Source organism: Conger conger, chromosome 17, assembly GCF_963514075.1.
Source record: "Conger conger chromosome 17, fConCon1.1, whole genome shotgun sequence".
Taxonomy (NCBI): domain Eukaryota; kingdom Metazoa; phylum Chordata; class Actinopteri; order Anguilliformes; family Congridae; genus Conger; species Conger conger.
This window is the reverse complement of record NC_083776.1, coordinates 14,911,068-14,927,563: the sequence shown is the minus strand read 5'-3', so window position 1 is coordinate 14,927,563 and position 16,496 is coordinate 14,911,068. Positions and strand designations below refer to the sequence as shown.

Sequence of the window (16,496 nt, the reverse complement as noted above, 5' to 3'; positions counted from 1 at the left end):
CGGGGCATGTTGTCTCACTTGTCACAATGGAATTTTCAACAAATGAGAACACCACTAAGTCATTGTGAACCAGGTCTGGAGCCAACTGTGGCTGAAAAGGATTCAACTGCAGCAAAAACTTTGTTCAGCATACACGTCACATCAGCCATTTTAAATTCTTACCGCCGAGCCTCTCCGCGTTTCTCGGACCAGTGACCCCCCCCACCATCCCCCCCAACCCCCGCCCCAACCCCCTGCGGCCTCCAACTAGTTTTATTTTTTTTACTTTGGCTTGTGTTCAAAAGGTCACTTTTAAAATAATTTCCGCCATTTCATCTTGTGTTGTTTCTTTTTCGCGATATAAATGTAGTCAAATTGAAATGTCAAACTGAGCTTTATGCTGGGTAAATAATTAAGAGCACGGTCCGGAACTAAAGGCGGTGAAGGAGCACGCCTTGCACCTCCTCCACGGGGTCCAGAGGCGCGCTGCGGCCTCCTCCACAACGCGCAGCCTGAATCTCCTTTTAATGCCCTCATTACATTTCTGCGAACACAATTGTAATCAATACACATTTTATGTGACATTTCCACACCGCATGTTTTATTCATGGACCGCGCATTTACATAGTCATTCTTATAAATGTCAGCAATCTTTGTAATGCTAATGTTTAGGATGGTTATTGGTGGTTTATGCAGATTATGGCACTGTGGTTCTCTCTGATTCTCTCCTCTATAGCACATCAGCTACATTGAATACACCAAGAACCTGCCTCTCAACCCCTCACCCGAGATATTCGGCATGAACGCCAACGCGGACATCACCAAGGACCAGGCCGAGACCCAGCTGCTGTTCGACAGCATCCTGCTCACACAGGTAAGGGGACGCTGACTGAACACACACTCAGCACTCCTACACCGTAACTCTGAACACACACTCAATGCTACTGAACAGTAAACTCGACACAGCGACACCTACTGCACAGTAAACTCAACACAGCGACACGTCAACATTGCAACACCATCACTCTGAACACACAGTCAACACTGCTGCACAGTCACTCTGAACACACACTCAACATAGCTACACCATCACTCTGAACACATACCATACAGCTACACCATCACTCTGAACACACACACTATAGAGTTATACAGTCTCTCTGAACACACACTCAACACTGCTACACCGTAACTCTGAACACACACACTCAACGTTACTGTATACTCAACACTGCTACACCATAACTCCGAACACACACTCAACACTGCTACACCGTAACTCTGAACACACACTCCCTACTACACTGTCACAAATACTCAACTCAGCTGCCACGTCACAGTAAAGACATGTTAAGCACAGCTCTTCACTCTCAGATTCAACACATTCTAAACACCAGCAGGTCCTATACAGAGATGTTTTGAAATGCCAATGAAATGTCCCACAATCCACTGTAAATAAGAGCCAATCTTACCACCTTTTTGTATGAGAGCTGGACTGTGAAGTGTTCTTGGAGCTGGGGCTGGCTGTAAACGGGTCCTGGTGGGCCCCTGCCAGGACTCAGTACATACACTCATTTATTCATGCGCCATCTTCTTACACACTGCACTCATCCCCCGCTTCACCGTGCAATGCTGAGCAGAGATTACTTCAATATTTAATCACCTTCAATAAATATCTACTATGAAACATTCATTAGGAAAACTCAATTAATATTTAAGATGTTTGTGTGCAGAGTGTGAACTCCCTCTAGAGTGCCCCCCCACACGTCAGTGACAGAACAGGATCTGTTCCCCACCTTATCTGCTCTGTGCTCCATACGCGCCCGGGGCCTGAGCTCGGTCTGGTCCGATGAGACCGCGCATACATTACACCCTCCTGAGGAGCTGCCTAACGCATCCACCACCGCCCACACCGCGTCCCCACACGGGTACACGCATACACACGCACACGCACACACACACACGCACACACACACGCACACACACGCACACACACACTCACACACACACACACGCACACACACACACGCACACACACACACGCACACACACACACACACACACACGCACACACACACACGCGCACACACACACGCGCACGCACGCACGCACGCACGCACGCACGCACACACGCACACACGCACACACACACACACACCCTCCGAAATCACGAAAATTACTGAGCTAACAAATACTGCCTTACGTCATTTTCATTCCACTTTAATAATGTTCTACTTTAATAATGATTCAGTGGAATCAACGTCTGAAATGTTAACACGCTCCAGTTCACACTTCAGTACTTGCACCGTTCCCTTCTTAAGGATAACACTACGGCCTGTAGCGTAGTGGTTAAGGTACATGACTGGGCCCTGCGAGGTCAGTGTTTCGATCCCCGGTGTAGCCATGATAAGATCCGCACAGTCGTTGGGCCCTTGAGCAAGGCCCTTAACCCTGCATTGCTCCAGGGGAGGATTGTCTCCTGCTCAATCTGTTCAACTGTATGTCACTCTGGATAACAGCATCTGCCAAATGCCATTAATGTAATGTAATGTAATGTTTTGTGAGTGAATATGATGAATATTCTGGGGGATCTTTGACCATTCCTCCTACGGAGTCACTCAAGCCCCTTCAGTGCATGAGTGAACTGCTAGTGGATCTTTAATTCAAACCAAACAAAAAAAAATATTTTCTGGAGACAAATATGGCCATTTGCAAAGCAGTAATTGTGTGGGCAGTTAACCATTTCTTGATGGCCATTTAGCAAACTCCAAATGCTTATTGGTGTTCATTGGCGGATTGCAGTCGATAAAGGCAATACTTGAGAGGGAAGGTTCTGTCCGAGCGTAGATTCTGAGTTTGTGTGCCAAAGACACTGTTTTGTCAATCTCCAACTGTGGGCCTTGAATTTTGCGTGCGTTTCACTGTGTTGTGGGGCCAAAATGCACTCCTATCATCTTCCAGACAGGTTCAGCCTCCTTACTTATTCACCTAATAGAGTGAAGTGGCATCCTTTAGACACTCATATTATGTTATTCCTTCAAGGGGCCCAGACACACACTTAAAATGCACTTTGCACCTGAGCGAAAAGGATCTGACGGCAGTTATGCACTTGGGCTTGTTTTGAAATATATAACACATCAACAACCAGGACCCCAAAAATCACAATGACTTTGGCTGTTGCTTTAATTGTTGCCTGAAGTGTTCTCCAACTCAGTTCTGAGCTCTTCGCTAAATTGAATTTTTTTCCTAATTATTCTTGCTTCAGTTGAGAGGTGCTGTGCCGAGTGCCCATTGCTGTTGCAAATACATGTGTCATTATTCAGTCGTGACAGCATCGTGTGCATGAATTCATTTTAGCAATTAGACATTTCATTCAGTCACTTTTAAAGTACTATATCAATGTTTTCATAATTGTTCCTTACTAGCCGATGGATGAAGGGGTAAGTAGCTACAAATCTTGCTCATGGCTGTGTGCTTTTGTCTTACATTCACTGCCTTTTCCATTGCTGTGTTGTTTGTGTGTGTGTGTTTTCTAGGGAGAGTTAACAGTAAGTACAGCACAGAGTTTAGACATACAGCTGGTAGGGTTGGAGCTAGGGGTTACCGCAGGAAAGAGAGTTTGTGTGTACAAGAGCTGTAAGTATACTACTCCCTTACACAGAACTGAGTAACACTACAGTGAGTATTCTACTCCACCCTCACAGTCTACTTGACTACTCCCTTACTAAAAACAGAGTAACACCCTGCTGTAAAATCCACCTATGCCAGCTTGAACAACTGAACAACTTGAAATTGAGCTGGTCATAAGCTGGTCTAGCTGGACATGAGCTGGTCAACCAGCATGGCCTATCTGGCCATGAAGCTGGTCTAGCTGGGTATGAGCTGGTCAACCAGTATGAGCTAGCTACCAGCTGTTCGAAAATAGCTTCAGCTGTTCAAACCATGTCAACCAGCTAAACCATGTCAAGCTGGGAGCTGGTCTGAACTAGTCAACCAGCTAACAGTTCTTTCAAAACCTAGCTCGAGCAGTTTTTACAGCAGAGCATTATAGTGAGTATACTACTTCTCCCTTATAAGGTAGGGCAACACTACAATGGGTATACTACGCCCCCCCTTATTAAAACAGTAACATTACAGTGAGTATACTACTGCCCTCTTACTAAGAACAGAGTAACAATACAGTAAGCATAATGTATATGTATAGGGGCACACTGTTGTTATGAATACTTTTCCCACATATTCTATGATGGTTATTGAATGGCGTTATTAAAGCTGGCGGCCCACTCACGCTGCTCCTGGACCCCTCTCTCCGTGTCCCTCAGTCTCGCAGCTCCGGGGGAGACGCCAAGTCGTCAGACGACATGGTGTTCGACGTGGCGGCGGACGTGCTGAGCAAGCTCCCGCCGGACTTCGACATCGAGGCGTCCATGCGCAAGTTCCCCACCAACTACAACCAGAGCATGAACACCGTGCTGGTGCAGGAGATGGGCCGCTTCAACAAGCTGCTGCAGACCATCCGCGACTCCTGCCTCAACATCCAGAAGGCCATCAAGGTGCGTGATGGGAAGGAACCCAGGCCCGTTGCCTCGGGAACTTATCTGAGCCCGGTTTTTCCATCATTCGCTCATCTGAGGTCATTTTATTAGAGAGGAACGCTTGCACTGTTTTGACTTGAACACGTCAGTGTTGATTGATACATTTGACCGTTTTTTTTGTTGTTTCTAATGTTGTAGTGTGATGGTTGCGAGTTCTAGACAGTTTTTCGTCACTGTAGTGTGGCCTAGCCGGAATCGTGACCTCATCTCCCTTGGCAATGAGAGTTTTATCTGCAAAGATTTCTTACGGAGCTGAAGGATATGTAGCAACCGGAAATGGAAACGTGACTCATCCTCAACCAAAGGATGAATTCTCCCTCCGTTTATAGCCCATAAATGCACCGCATCTGTCTTCTGTTGGGCTTTGTGTTTTAATGGGCCCTCCTTTTACAGCCCACGGAGCGTACTGACGGATGGAATCGGTGTGCTGTGATCATTATGGCTTTAACATCTGTTTCATTCGCTCGGCGTGAAATTTTTTGTTGTCGTTTTCGGGTTTTGACGAGTTCCGAGCTCCACCGCATTACAAACTCTACCGCAAGCGGTGTATTGCGTGGACCGCAATGACGGCGAGCTTGGTATTAAACCCCACCGCAACGGATCGACTCCACTTCTGTGTCAGCACAGAAACACCGGGCGGTCCGTTCGGGTTTGCGAGTGAGATAAAACCGGCATGACCGAGTCGAACACTACAGCGTCGTTAAAGCATCTTTCCGACGCGTTCGAAGGCCTTTCGCGCAACGCTGTTTTTCTGAAGGTGGCTGTCTCCGAGGGAGAAGGGCTTATTGGACCGGAAGGTTCCGGCAGGTAATTCCGCCTGACAGCACCCCAGGGCCTCTCACCGTCTCTCTGCCTCTGCCCCCCTCTCCCCCCTCTCTCATCCACCTCTCTGAATAAATAAGGGGAGAGCCCTTTTATCTCTCAGACTCTCTCTCTCTCAAAGCGAGGCCTGAGTTTAAACTCTCTCCTCCCAGACTTCCCCACCGCACCGGGCCTGCGAGCTGCCGGACCCCGGGGGAACAGTTTATCGGCGGCTGTCTGTCAGTCATCAGGACTTACCCGCACCGGCCCTAATGAAACTCTCCGCCAGATAGAATCTCACTTATTTGGTTGTCAGGGGCTTCTCCGCATTCATCAGCATTGCAGGGGACACTGATTATCTCACACACCTTCTCCTCCCTCCAAAGACATGCGCAGGCGATTGCTTGCAGCCCAGGGCTTAAATCGCTAGAGCACTCGGCAAATCAGCTTTTAAAACCTTCATTTCTGTTTTTGATATGGGCTCTGACAACTCCAATCTCGGCCAAAGTTTTCAGCCGAGTTTATACTCGAAGGAAAGTTGCAAAGTTGCTGATGCGTTTCGTTTCTTGTGAAACTGAGAGCTGGTTAGAACTGGTTCAATGGAGCACTGAAGAGGTCACCAGAGAACTCATAATAAAAATAGCATTTCGTGACGTGTAATAGTGATCGCATTTTTTCAAGGTCTGGTGGTAATGTCAGTGTGTAACAGGGTCTGTGTGTGTGTTACAGGGTCTGGTGGCCATGTCAGTGTGTAATGGTTGTGTGTGTGTTACAGCGTCTGGTGGTCATGTCAGTGTGTAATGGTTGTGTGTGTTACAGGGTCTGGTGGCCATGTCAGTAGTAATGGTTGTGTGTGTTACAGGGTCTGGTGGTCATGTCAGTAGTAATGGTTGTGTGTGTTACAGGGTCTGGTGGTCATGTCAGTGTGTAATGGCTGTGTGTGTTACAGGGTCTGGTGGTCATGTCAGTGTGTAATGGTTGTGTGTAATGGTTGTGTAATGGGTGTGTAATGGTTGTGTGTCAGTGTGTAATGGTTGTGTGTGTTACAGGGTCTGGTGGTCATGTCAGCAGAGCTGGAGGAGGTGGTGAACAGTATCCTGAAAGGTCGGATTCCTGGCATGTGGATGAAGAAGTCCTACCCCAGCCTCAAGCCCCTGGGTGGCTACGTTAGTGACTTCCTGCAGAGACTCAAGTTCCTGCAGGTACCTGCGCAGTTCCACCCCAAACCAGCCTGCGTTAAAGACAGGCTGACAGACCTGTGCTGACCTTCTGCATTTTTCATCGATTTCCCACTTTCTCACTCAGATTTCCCAGCTCCCCCCCCCCTCCCGCCCGTTTCAACAGAATCCAGCCGCCGCGATCGATACGATCCGCGGCCAGACGTTTTCCCATGCGCTCGGCCGAGAAAGTCTCCTCTAATCCGCGCCTGGGACGGATCGCAATGGGCTGTCAGTGAGAGAAGGGGCTCGTCAGGAGCCCCCGTGGCGCCCGAACGAGAGGCCGCGTGCTCTCCGGGTTGAGGGCCGGGTCAGGGAAGGAAGCGTTAACGCGCTTCACTCCGCTCCAGACGGCAGAGCTTCAGGGTCAGTGCAGAGCCGGGCTGCGGCGCGTGGGGCTCATCACGAGGGCTGAGGTATTTCATCAGCCGGGGGGAGGAAGGAAAGCTGCTGCTCCTGCAGTTGTTATTTCACTTTTACACGGGAGAGCGCTTTTCCTGTCCGCCAGCTCCGGCGCTGTGCGGAGTCAGAGGCCAGGAATGCTCGCCGGGGGCAGAGAGGCCATTTTCTCCAACGCTCTCCCTCCCACGGGAAGCCCAGCTCCTGCCGCGAACAGGCAGAGTGCCCGCGGGCATCTTATAGACACGCGCCCGCACGCACACACACACACACACACACACGCATACACAGAGACACACACACACACGCATACACAGACAGACAGACACACACACACACACACACACACACAGACACTGTCAGTAGCTATTCCCAGAAAGTGAGGGACAGAGGCCGGGGGCAGTGGAGCGCTCCGGGGCATGCGCTCCACACTGCCCCGCAGTGCAGCGTGACCATCAGACACACACCAGAGCACAGAGACACAGCCTGACAGGGTGGATACTACGCCAGCACCAAGCTCCAGTAAAGCCTTACCACACTGCTGACATTTTCTCAAATACACACACCAGAACCCTGGCCGGCCAATGGCATCGCTCCCGTTAGCTGCGCCAGGTGTATTAGCTCTTACTTCTGTGCTGTACCTTGGTGAGCTAGCTCTTAGCTAGCTGTGTTAGCTCTTAGCTAGGTGTGTTTGCTCTTAGCCGGGTGCGTTAGCTCTTAGCCGGGTGCATTAGCTCTTAGCTAGCTGTGTTAACTCTTAGCTGGGTGTGTTAGCTCTTAGCTGGGTGTGTTAGCTCTTAGCTAGCTGTGTTAGCTCTTAGCTGGGTGTGTTAGCTCTTAGCTAGCTGTGTTAACTCTTAGCTGGGTGTGTTAGCTCTTAGCTGGGTGTGTTCGCTCTTAGCTAGCTGTGTTAGCTCTTAGCTGGGTGTGTTTGCTCTTAGCTAGCTATGTTAGCTCTTAGCTGGGTGCGTTAGCTCTTAGCTGGGTGTGTTATCTCTTAGCTGGGAGCGTTAGCGCTTAGCTGGGTGCGTTAGCTCTTAGCTGGGTGCGTTAGCTCTTAGCTCGGTGCATAAGCTCTTACCTCAGCTCCACCTGTCTCCACAGGACTGGTACGACACCGGCACCCCCGCGATCTTCTGGATGTCTGGCTTCTTCTTCACCCAAGCCTTCCTGACGGGTGGCCAGCAGAACTACGCCCGCAAGCACACCATCCCCATCGACCTGCTGGGCTTCGACTTCGAGGTGCTGGAGGACATCGAGTACCGGCACGCGCCCGAGGACGGTCAGAGGCCCCGCCACGCTGCCCGTGTCACAGCGCTCACCGAACCCGTGTGTGAGGGTGCCCTCAGGGTGCTCGCTTACTGACTGTGTGTGTGTGTGTGTGTGTGTGTTCTCTACAGGTGTGTATGTCAACGGCCTCTACCTGGACGGTGCGCGCTGGGACCGGAAGACCAAGCTGCTGGCAGAGTCCTACCCCAAAGTTCTGCACGACACCATGCCTGTGGTGAGTGCCAACGCTCTATCCTCTACACCGTGCCTGAGTGCTAACGCTCTATCCACTACCCTGTGCCTGAGTGCTAACGTTCTGCTAATGCTCTATCCACGACACCATGCCTGAGTGCTAACGTTCTGCTAACGCTCTACCCACGACACCATGCCTGAGTGCTAACGTTCTGCTAAAGCTCTATCCACTACACTGTGCCTGAGTGCTAACGTTCTGCTAACGCTCTACCCACGACACCATGCCTGAGTGCTAACGTTCTGCTAACGCTCTACCCACGACACCATGCCTGAGTGCTAACGTTCTGCTAACGCTCTACCCACGACACCATGCCTGAGTGCTAACATTCTGCTAACACTCCATCCACTACACCATGCCTGAGGGCTAACGTTCTGCTAACGCTCTATCCACTACACTGTGCCTGAGTGCTAACGTTCTGCTAACGCTCTACCGACGACACCATGCCTGAGTGCTAACGTTCTGCTAACGCTCTATCCACTACACTGTGCCTGAGTGCTAACGTTCTGCTAACGCTCTACCCACGACACCATGCCTGAGTGCTAACGTTCTGCTAACGCTCTACCCACGACACCATGCCTAAGTGCTAACGTTCTGCTAATGCTCTATCCACAACTCCTGCTTACAGTCTTACACACATCGGCCCTGTAGCATCATTGCTTTGAGAAGGAGTAAAGACTCAAACTAACCCCAGCAGCTACAGCATAGCTCACACAGTAGGAGTACTGGGAAACGACGGGGGAGATTTATCAAACTCCGTTTCACAGCGGGATGTGGCTGTCCGCCCTCATGGACTACAGTGGGCGCAGTTTTACGCTCGATCACTTTGTTCCTTTTTTCATTCTTCCCTTAATTGGTCCACAAGCAAAGACAATGGAACAGTCACCCAAAAAAAAAAAAAAGTCACGTGACGCACAACTTGCTGTCCGAGCGATAGAGCATCACACCGGGGAGGTGGGGCTTCCTGTCCGTCCAACAGGAAGGGAAAATCATAAAAACATGTTGAAAAGTAAAAAGTGTTGAGCCAAGTGTCTGTGTTAGGCATACACCCTGCACGCTGAACAGCTGAGCAGCCACTGACCAGGGTTTTGCCACCTTTTCTGTGACTCACAAACCAGCCGTGACACGGGCAAGGGGGGCCAAGCAGTCCTGCTGCAAAGCGGATTAACCAATCAAAATGCTCCTCGCACTCTCTCTGGTGCACTGCAAGAAAGTCTGTCTTAACTGTTTTGTCTTGTAATGAGAAAATAGTAGCTTGTTACCATTTGGTTGGAATAATGTTTACCCCATTGTCAAATCTTGAAATTAGTAAAACTGTCTTGCATCATTGGCAATATTTTAGTATTATTTATTTAGCAAAAACATACAATGGAAATTTTCACTTGTCATCCAAACAGTAACTTAAAACAAGCTAATAGTTTCTACTTGAGAAAAAGAAAATATATATCAAGTGTAAATATGAATAAAGTACTTGTTGAGACAGACTTATTTTTTGGTTTTTAAAGTGCATCTCCTCCCTGTGGGGCGGCACGGATGGTGCAGTGGGTAGCACTGCCGCCTCACAGCAAGGAGGTCCTGGGTTCGAATCCCCGTCGGCCGGGGCCTCTCTGTGCGGAGTTTGCATGTTCTCCCCGTGTCTGCGTGGGTTTCCTCCGGGTACTCCGGTTTCCTCCCACAGTCCAAAGACATGCAGGTTAGGCTGATTGGAGAGTCTAAATTGCCCATAGGTATGAGTGTGTGAGTGAATGGTGTGTGTGCCCTGCGATGGACTGGCGACCTGTCCAGGGTGTATTCCTGCCTTTCGCCCAATGTATGCTGGGATAGGCTCCAGCCCCCCTGCGACCCTGTTCAGGATAAGCGGGTTCAGATAATGGATGGATGGATGGATCTCCTCCCTGTGACATTGCGTATCTGTTGTCCAGAGCGCCATGCCTAAAACCCTTCAGAGCGTGGTGAGCAGGTGCTGAAACCGGTAATGCATTAGCCGTATACAATTTTAGCCTCCGCAAGTACAGCAGCACTCAGCTCTTAATTACATTTTTATGCAGAGGCTTTCAAGCCATCCAAATACATAAAAAACACAATACAAGTAAAAAAAGGAGTTGGTTTCTTCTTGAGTTATATTTTGCAGTAGGCATCCTAATACCAGCCCAATGTGGCTGACGCACTTCTGTGCGTTATTGTAAAATAGATTACTAATGGCAGATTCGCTATGGTGTTTTAAGGGAAAATGGCTGATTACTTTGAAAGTTTCTCCTTTGCCCCCTCCTCGCACTGAGGTTGATGAATAATTCAAGTGCTTGTCTTCCATATTCAGACATCCCAGGTCAGTTTATTACCAAAACCACTTTTGACAAGAGAAAAACTAAATTAAGGATGTGTTTATCGTTTGAGAGGGAGATACAACAGCGTCGGTGGGACCATCTTTGATATGCAAATCTCTCTAGAGATCTTTGCCCCAAATCTCTATTATTTAATTGGGTGCATATTTTATTAATTGTAGCGGAGAGGTTGGCACATGCACACGACTCTGGGCCTGCAGAGTTTAACACTTCTGTTTAACCGGCAGTGACAATACCCCCGTGGCATTGTTTGAAATAAGACTGCATGTTGAACAGAGACAATGCTTCAGAGCATTCATTCACATATTAAGTAGTTTGGTAATTATATGTGCCATTCCGGTTAGCGGTGATCCTTGCGAGCTCTTTGTGTTTACAGGGAGGTTCCTAGCATGAGTCAAGACCAGGCAGTTGGCTACACCCTGCACCTTCTCATCAAAGCTCTCACTACACCCTGTTCCTCCTCAAAGCTCTGACTCCACCCTGTTCCTCCTCAAAGCTCTGACTCCACCTCTCTCCACTGCCCTCAGTACTGACCTCATTCTCTGACTCCACCTCTCTCCACTGACCTCGTTCTCTGACTCCACCTCTCTCCACTGCCCTCAGTACTGACCTCGTTCTCTGACTCCACCTCTCTCCACTGCCCTCAGTACTGACCTCGTTCTCTGACTCCACCTCTCTCCACTGCCCTCAGTACTGACCTCGTTCTCTGACTCCACCTCTCTCCACTGCCCTCAGTACTGACCCCGCCTCTCTCCACTGCCCTCAGTACTGACCCCGCCTCTCTCCACTGCCCTCAGTACTGACCCCGCCTCTCTCCACTGCCCTCAGTACTGAACTCATTCTCTGACTCCACCTCTCTCTCTCTCTCTTTGGCCCTCAGATTTGGCTGAAGCCAATAAAGAGGCAGGACATCCCCGATCGGCTGTGCTACACCTCGCCCGTCTACAAGACCAGCGAACGGCGGGGCACCCTCTCCACCACGGGACACTCCACCAACTTCGTCATCGCCATGACGCTCAACTCCAACGTCTGCCCCGAGCACTGGATACGGCGGGGCGTGGCCCTGCTCTGCCAGCTCAACTCTTAACCCCGGCCGCTCCCCCGAGAACTCTCAGCACCTCTCACCTTCCACCAGCCTCAATAAAGCTGCGTTTCACGTGTGTGACCACCAGTCAGGTTTTCAGGTGGAGGAAGTTTGTTTCCTCAAGACTGAGGGAAAGCACTGTAGCAAGCCTGAGAAATGAGCTTGAGAATAAATAACCTCACCCAGCTGCACGCACACATTTTCCATTCTGAGAAAGACACAATACACCGCATACTAGCATACTACTTCAGCATGAGTCCTATCAGCCCGATTTGCTCTGAAATTTCGCACAAGTGGTATTCTAGTATGCGGTTTTGAACATAGCCAGTCAGATTCACTACAAATAGCAGTCCAGGACACACAAGGCAACTCTTTGTGAACTTTATTTTCCTTTTATTGTCTGGATGGAGAACCTGCACAAACGGACAATGGGCGAAGATGGGCAAATGTAGTGAACACATTTATATATCCAGGTTTGTAAACAATAGCCTAAAATTAAAAAAAGACAGAACCAACAGGAACCTTCATCGTTTTGACTTCAGCATAGATTTACACCATCGTACCTGCCCATACATAAAGACATTCTTAGGGGCCAAGCAACTGAGTTTGAGATGCGACCTCTTAAGTCCTTCAGAACATAAGCAATCACTCCATTGTTCAGCAGAGTAACTACAATCGAAGGGGTGCGGACAAATATTTTAGTTTTATATTTAGATTTAAAATCTAATTTCTATGAATTCTTTTGGTAAATAAGACCAAATGATTGGCAATGGGGTAAAACAATTTCACATTACAAGCAAAAAGCCACTTAAAATGAGCAAATATTTTGTGCTTGAGAGTAAAATAGTTATATTTGAAATCTGTTTACAAAACTAAAAGGCTTGTTTAGGTCTTCTTTTGCAGTGAATGCCTTGGGCTTTACTCTGGCCAGCTCATATAGCTCAGCTTTGTATTCCCTTCCATTGCGTGGGGGTAACAGCCACAGCAGGTAAAGGAAAGGTCGTTATGTCTGGTACCAGGTAAAGAGAAAGAACACAGGCAGGCTGCAAACGCCCCTCCCTCCTCATCTCATCCAGTGAGAAGACAGAGAGAAGACCATTCGCCGCTGCCGTTTCTGGGGCAAAAGCCAGTGTGGTTCTGAGGTAAATGCTCTTCTCTGATAGGTTCGGAGGAAGATGATGCTGGCACCGGTGATGGCAGAGCGAGCATTCACACAGCTATCGTACGCTACCAGCGACGCATCGATGTGAACCGATCGTTGCGGTTCGCCGTGCAGGGCCAAAACTGTTCAATGAGTCGGTGATTGACACATTGGAGCCCCACACACCGTTGGGCGTTCTCTCCCGGTGTTACCCAGCTGAATCCCTGGGACCCTGTTGCAGGTTTGGGCCACATTTGTCCAGACTGAGCAACTACGCTTTTAATCTGAGGCTTGTCAGATATGCCCAAAGGCCTATATTTGAACCAACAACCATTTCCACCAGTTACTGTGGCCCCTAAGAAAAACATCACAAATGTGTTTTTTCTTTCTTTTTTTTTCTTTTTTTAAAAAGAGAAACAAAATGTTCAGACACCACAATCACATGTTTTTAATAACAAAAAAAAAAATTACAAGCAAAACATATTTTACATTTTGTCTTGTCTGCTTAAGTCATGCCTCATGCATGTTTTTGATTCGACCTAGTTTACATTAGTTTAATGTGATCTCAATGATTTTACACCCGACGAGACGAGACCAATGGTTGTCACACAGTGACAGGCGTAATTCACACAGGTATGAACTCCAGCGAACCTAAAGAGGCCGTCTGTCCGTCCGTCCGTCCGGGCCGGGCCGGGCGGGACAGGAGCGGCCGGTGGAATGTAGAGAGGTGAACACGGCGGCTTCACGTCGGACGGAGCGGCCGCGTTTGGCACAGCTCCAAAGCGCTTTTGCGTCACATACACCAAAAACAAAACAAAAAAAGAAGTGGCCCTTTTCACCATGGTGTCAGTCACCGGTGCCACGCCGTTCCTCCTTGGGCTCCGTGTCAGGAGGGATATCGGCCAGCGGTGTGGATGAGTCTGACGGGAGTCCGTCGGCACGGGGCACAGCCACGCGTGTCATGTGCAGAGCGTGTTGGATTGTCACAGCCGTATTTGGGCTGCTTCATAAGAAGCTCTCTTATCTCGCTTATAGTTTTCACCCAGCTGGCTTTAAGGAAAGTAAGAATTCCACAAACAAAATGGCTGTAAAAAGCAGCGAAAAACAAACCAAAAAAAAAAACTATTTTCAGTCTACAAGACAACTCCTAATTAACTCCTATGATTCGGTACTGTAGCTGCGCCAAAGTTTGAGTTGAAGAAAGAAAGTTGGTCCAGGTCAGGGGGATTAGGTTGGTTAATGAAAAGTTAACTTAATTTTTTTTGACCCATTCAAGAAATACAGCTGCAACACATGGGCACGTTAAAGTGTGTTAACGTTACATAATATTTGAACACTTTAGGAATACAAATGAACCAAATTTACAAAATGTGAAATTAAAGTCTAATGATTTGCTTATAGTACAATTCAACTGAACATTTGTGCACAATTTATGATGAAGGGCTGGACAGCACGGAAGATGCCAGACCTTTAAAAACAGAAAGGACATGAAGAAGGGAACAGACCCAATGTGCTGAGGACTTTGGCAGAGCAACACAGTGTTACATTTTTTATTTCATTATCATTTTTGGATCCTCTCCTAAAGCCTGGAATAAATTAATCTCTCAAATTTAATACTTCTTTTTCCCCCAACGTGAAATGCAATTAAAGGCGAACGCAGAAGCATTTGATGAAGCGGTCAGCCAGTTCGAGACCTAGCTCCCGGTGGACATCGTGCCTGGACTGCATTTCACATCGGACTCCTGACTAATCTACTCCTCTGAAGGCTGCTGTTCGACAGCTCAACTACTGACGTCTGAAAGCGCTGGTTCTGGGTTGTGTGCGGGGGAGGAGGGGTCCGGTTCTCTGGTTTTGGCCTCAGTTCTCCGCGTGATCCAGCTGTGTAACACTGCTTCATAGCTTATCGTTTCCACCCGCTCCGGTCCGCTTTCTCTTTCGTGCCGACCCCTGGACGAAGGGGCGAGGGGGAAAATGAGATTAAATACGCGATTATTAATACTGAATCTCCACAGGATGTGTTTAAGCGGAAACATTGGCCTGCCAGGGTCTGGCTTTAACACTGATGAGAGATGGCTCAGGCATTGGCGAGTGAGAAGCTTCCAAGTCCAGCGTTCTGATCAGCTCAAGTTGAAGGTCGGTTCCCAAATCCCAAATCAGCGGCCTCAATGACAGCCCCCCACAGCGTTACCTGGGAAACCGATGCCTGCCGCTCCTTTCAAACCGAATCTGATCGGCGAGCGTTGCCGTGGTGATGTCAGCCAAACGAGCGGGAATGTGGTGGGAAGGGGGCGGGGGATTCCCGCGGCAGCCCCTGATTGGATGTTGAGGAGGGATGAAGACGTCATCATCCCGTGCCAGGCGTGTCTCCTGCTGGCCAGCCAGACGCCGGGGGGGGAGGGTCTGCCAGGGTGGCGGGGGGCTCAGATTTAATGAAACCCCTGGCTCTGTGTGTGGGGAGGGGAGGACAAGTCGCTGTAAACGCCTGGAACTGAACTATCAAAAGGCTTTTAACATCCTGCAGCCTGAGGGAAACTGGGCCGATGAGGAGAGAGAACAGGGGGCAGTGTTGGCCTTGCTGGGGTGTGTTTTTGGGCACAGCTGACAGCTTCTGCACCTCAGCAGACCTGGTAGCGACAGGGCCACCACAGCACCATGGTAACCATGCGTCAGACGTGTCAAGCTAATGTAACGTGAGGGGAGGGGGGGGCGGAGCTAACACCAAGGCTGGCTGACTGACAGGAGACGGGCGCGGGCGGGCGGAAGCGTTGGCATGGAGACCTCTCCCCGGCGCGGCGGGGCGGGGCGGGGCTCAGAAGCCGAAGTCCAGCACGATGCGGTCCTCGAAGATGGCGATGAGCATCATGATGCCGAAGCCCGTCAGCATGCCCAGGTTCTGCAGCAGGAAGTGGCCCAGCTGGCAGCGCTTGTGCTCCTCGCTGTCCCCGTGGAGCATCTCCGGCAGCTGCACAGAGGGACGGGTTAACATCTCACTTCACTCCCAACCAACCACAATGACCTTCAGCTTCAACAATGTCTTGAGCCCCTATTAAAAAACCCGAGTAAATTTTCTCAACCAAAGCCAAAACCCCTTGGTATTTGGGTGGAGCCACGTCATATGGAGCGTGGGACTGAAAGGGGTAAGAAAGGCACCTGTATTATAGGTGTCACTCTAGAGCGGTGGTTCTCTAGCTCAGTCTGGCCCCCCCCTGTGCATCCTGGTTTTCGTTCTGACTGCAATCCCAGAATTCTAACAACCTGTTCATCTATTTAAAATCACTCGTGAGGAATGTTTCACCAGATTAATCCGCTGTATGTTAGAAGTAGCTCTGCCCTGAAGAATAAAACCCACAATAAGATCCGCACAGCCGTTGGGCCCTTGAGCAAGGCCCTTAACCCTGCACTGCTCCAGGGGAGGATTG

At 49.3% G+C, this 16,496-nt stretch overlaps 2 protein-coding genes across 4 annotated transcripts in view; one reads left to right on the top strand and one right to left on the bottom strand.

The window, feature by feature from the left end:
- dnah7 (dynein, axonemal, heavy chain 7) overlaps nt 1–12,437 on the top strand; it is a 93,875-nt gene extending 81,438 nt beyond the window's left edge. Inside the window, exons 58-63 of the mRNA XM_061226922.1 lie at nt 716–853; nt 4,302–4,532; nt 6,425–6,577; nt 8,096–8,273; nt 8,392–8,495; nt 11,733–12,437. Coding sequence (XP_061082906.1) covers nt 716–853; nt 4,302–4,532; nt 6,425–6,577; nt 8,096–8,273; nt 8,392–8,495; nt 11,733–11,939 — 1,011 coding nt within the window. The 3' untranslated portion in view covers nt 11,940–12,437. The remainder of the gene's footprint in view (nt 1–715; nt 854–4,301; nt 4,533–6,424; nt 6,578–8,095; nt 8,274–8,391; nt 8,496–11,732) is intronic.
- Nucleotides 12,304–16,496, bottom strand: part of slc39a10 (solute carrier family 39 member 10) — a 46,297-nt gene continuing 42,104 nt past the window's right edge. For all 3 annotated transcript variants that reach the window (XM_061226737.1, XM_061226739.1, XM_061226738.1), the window contains one exon: nt 12,304–16,039. In XM_061226737.1, coding sequence (XP_061082721.1) covers nt 15,887–16,039 — 153 coding nt within the window. In that variant the 3' untranslated portion in view covers nt 12,304–15,886. The remainder of the gene's footprint in view (nt 16,040–16,496) is intronic.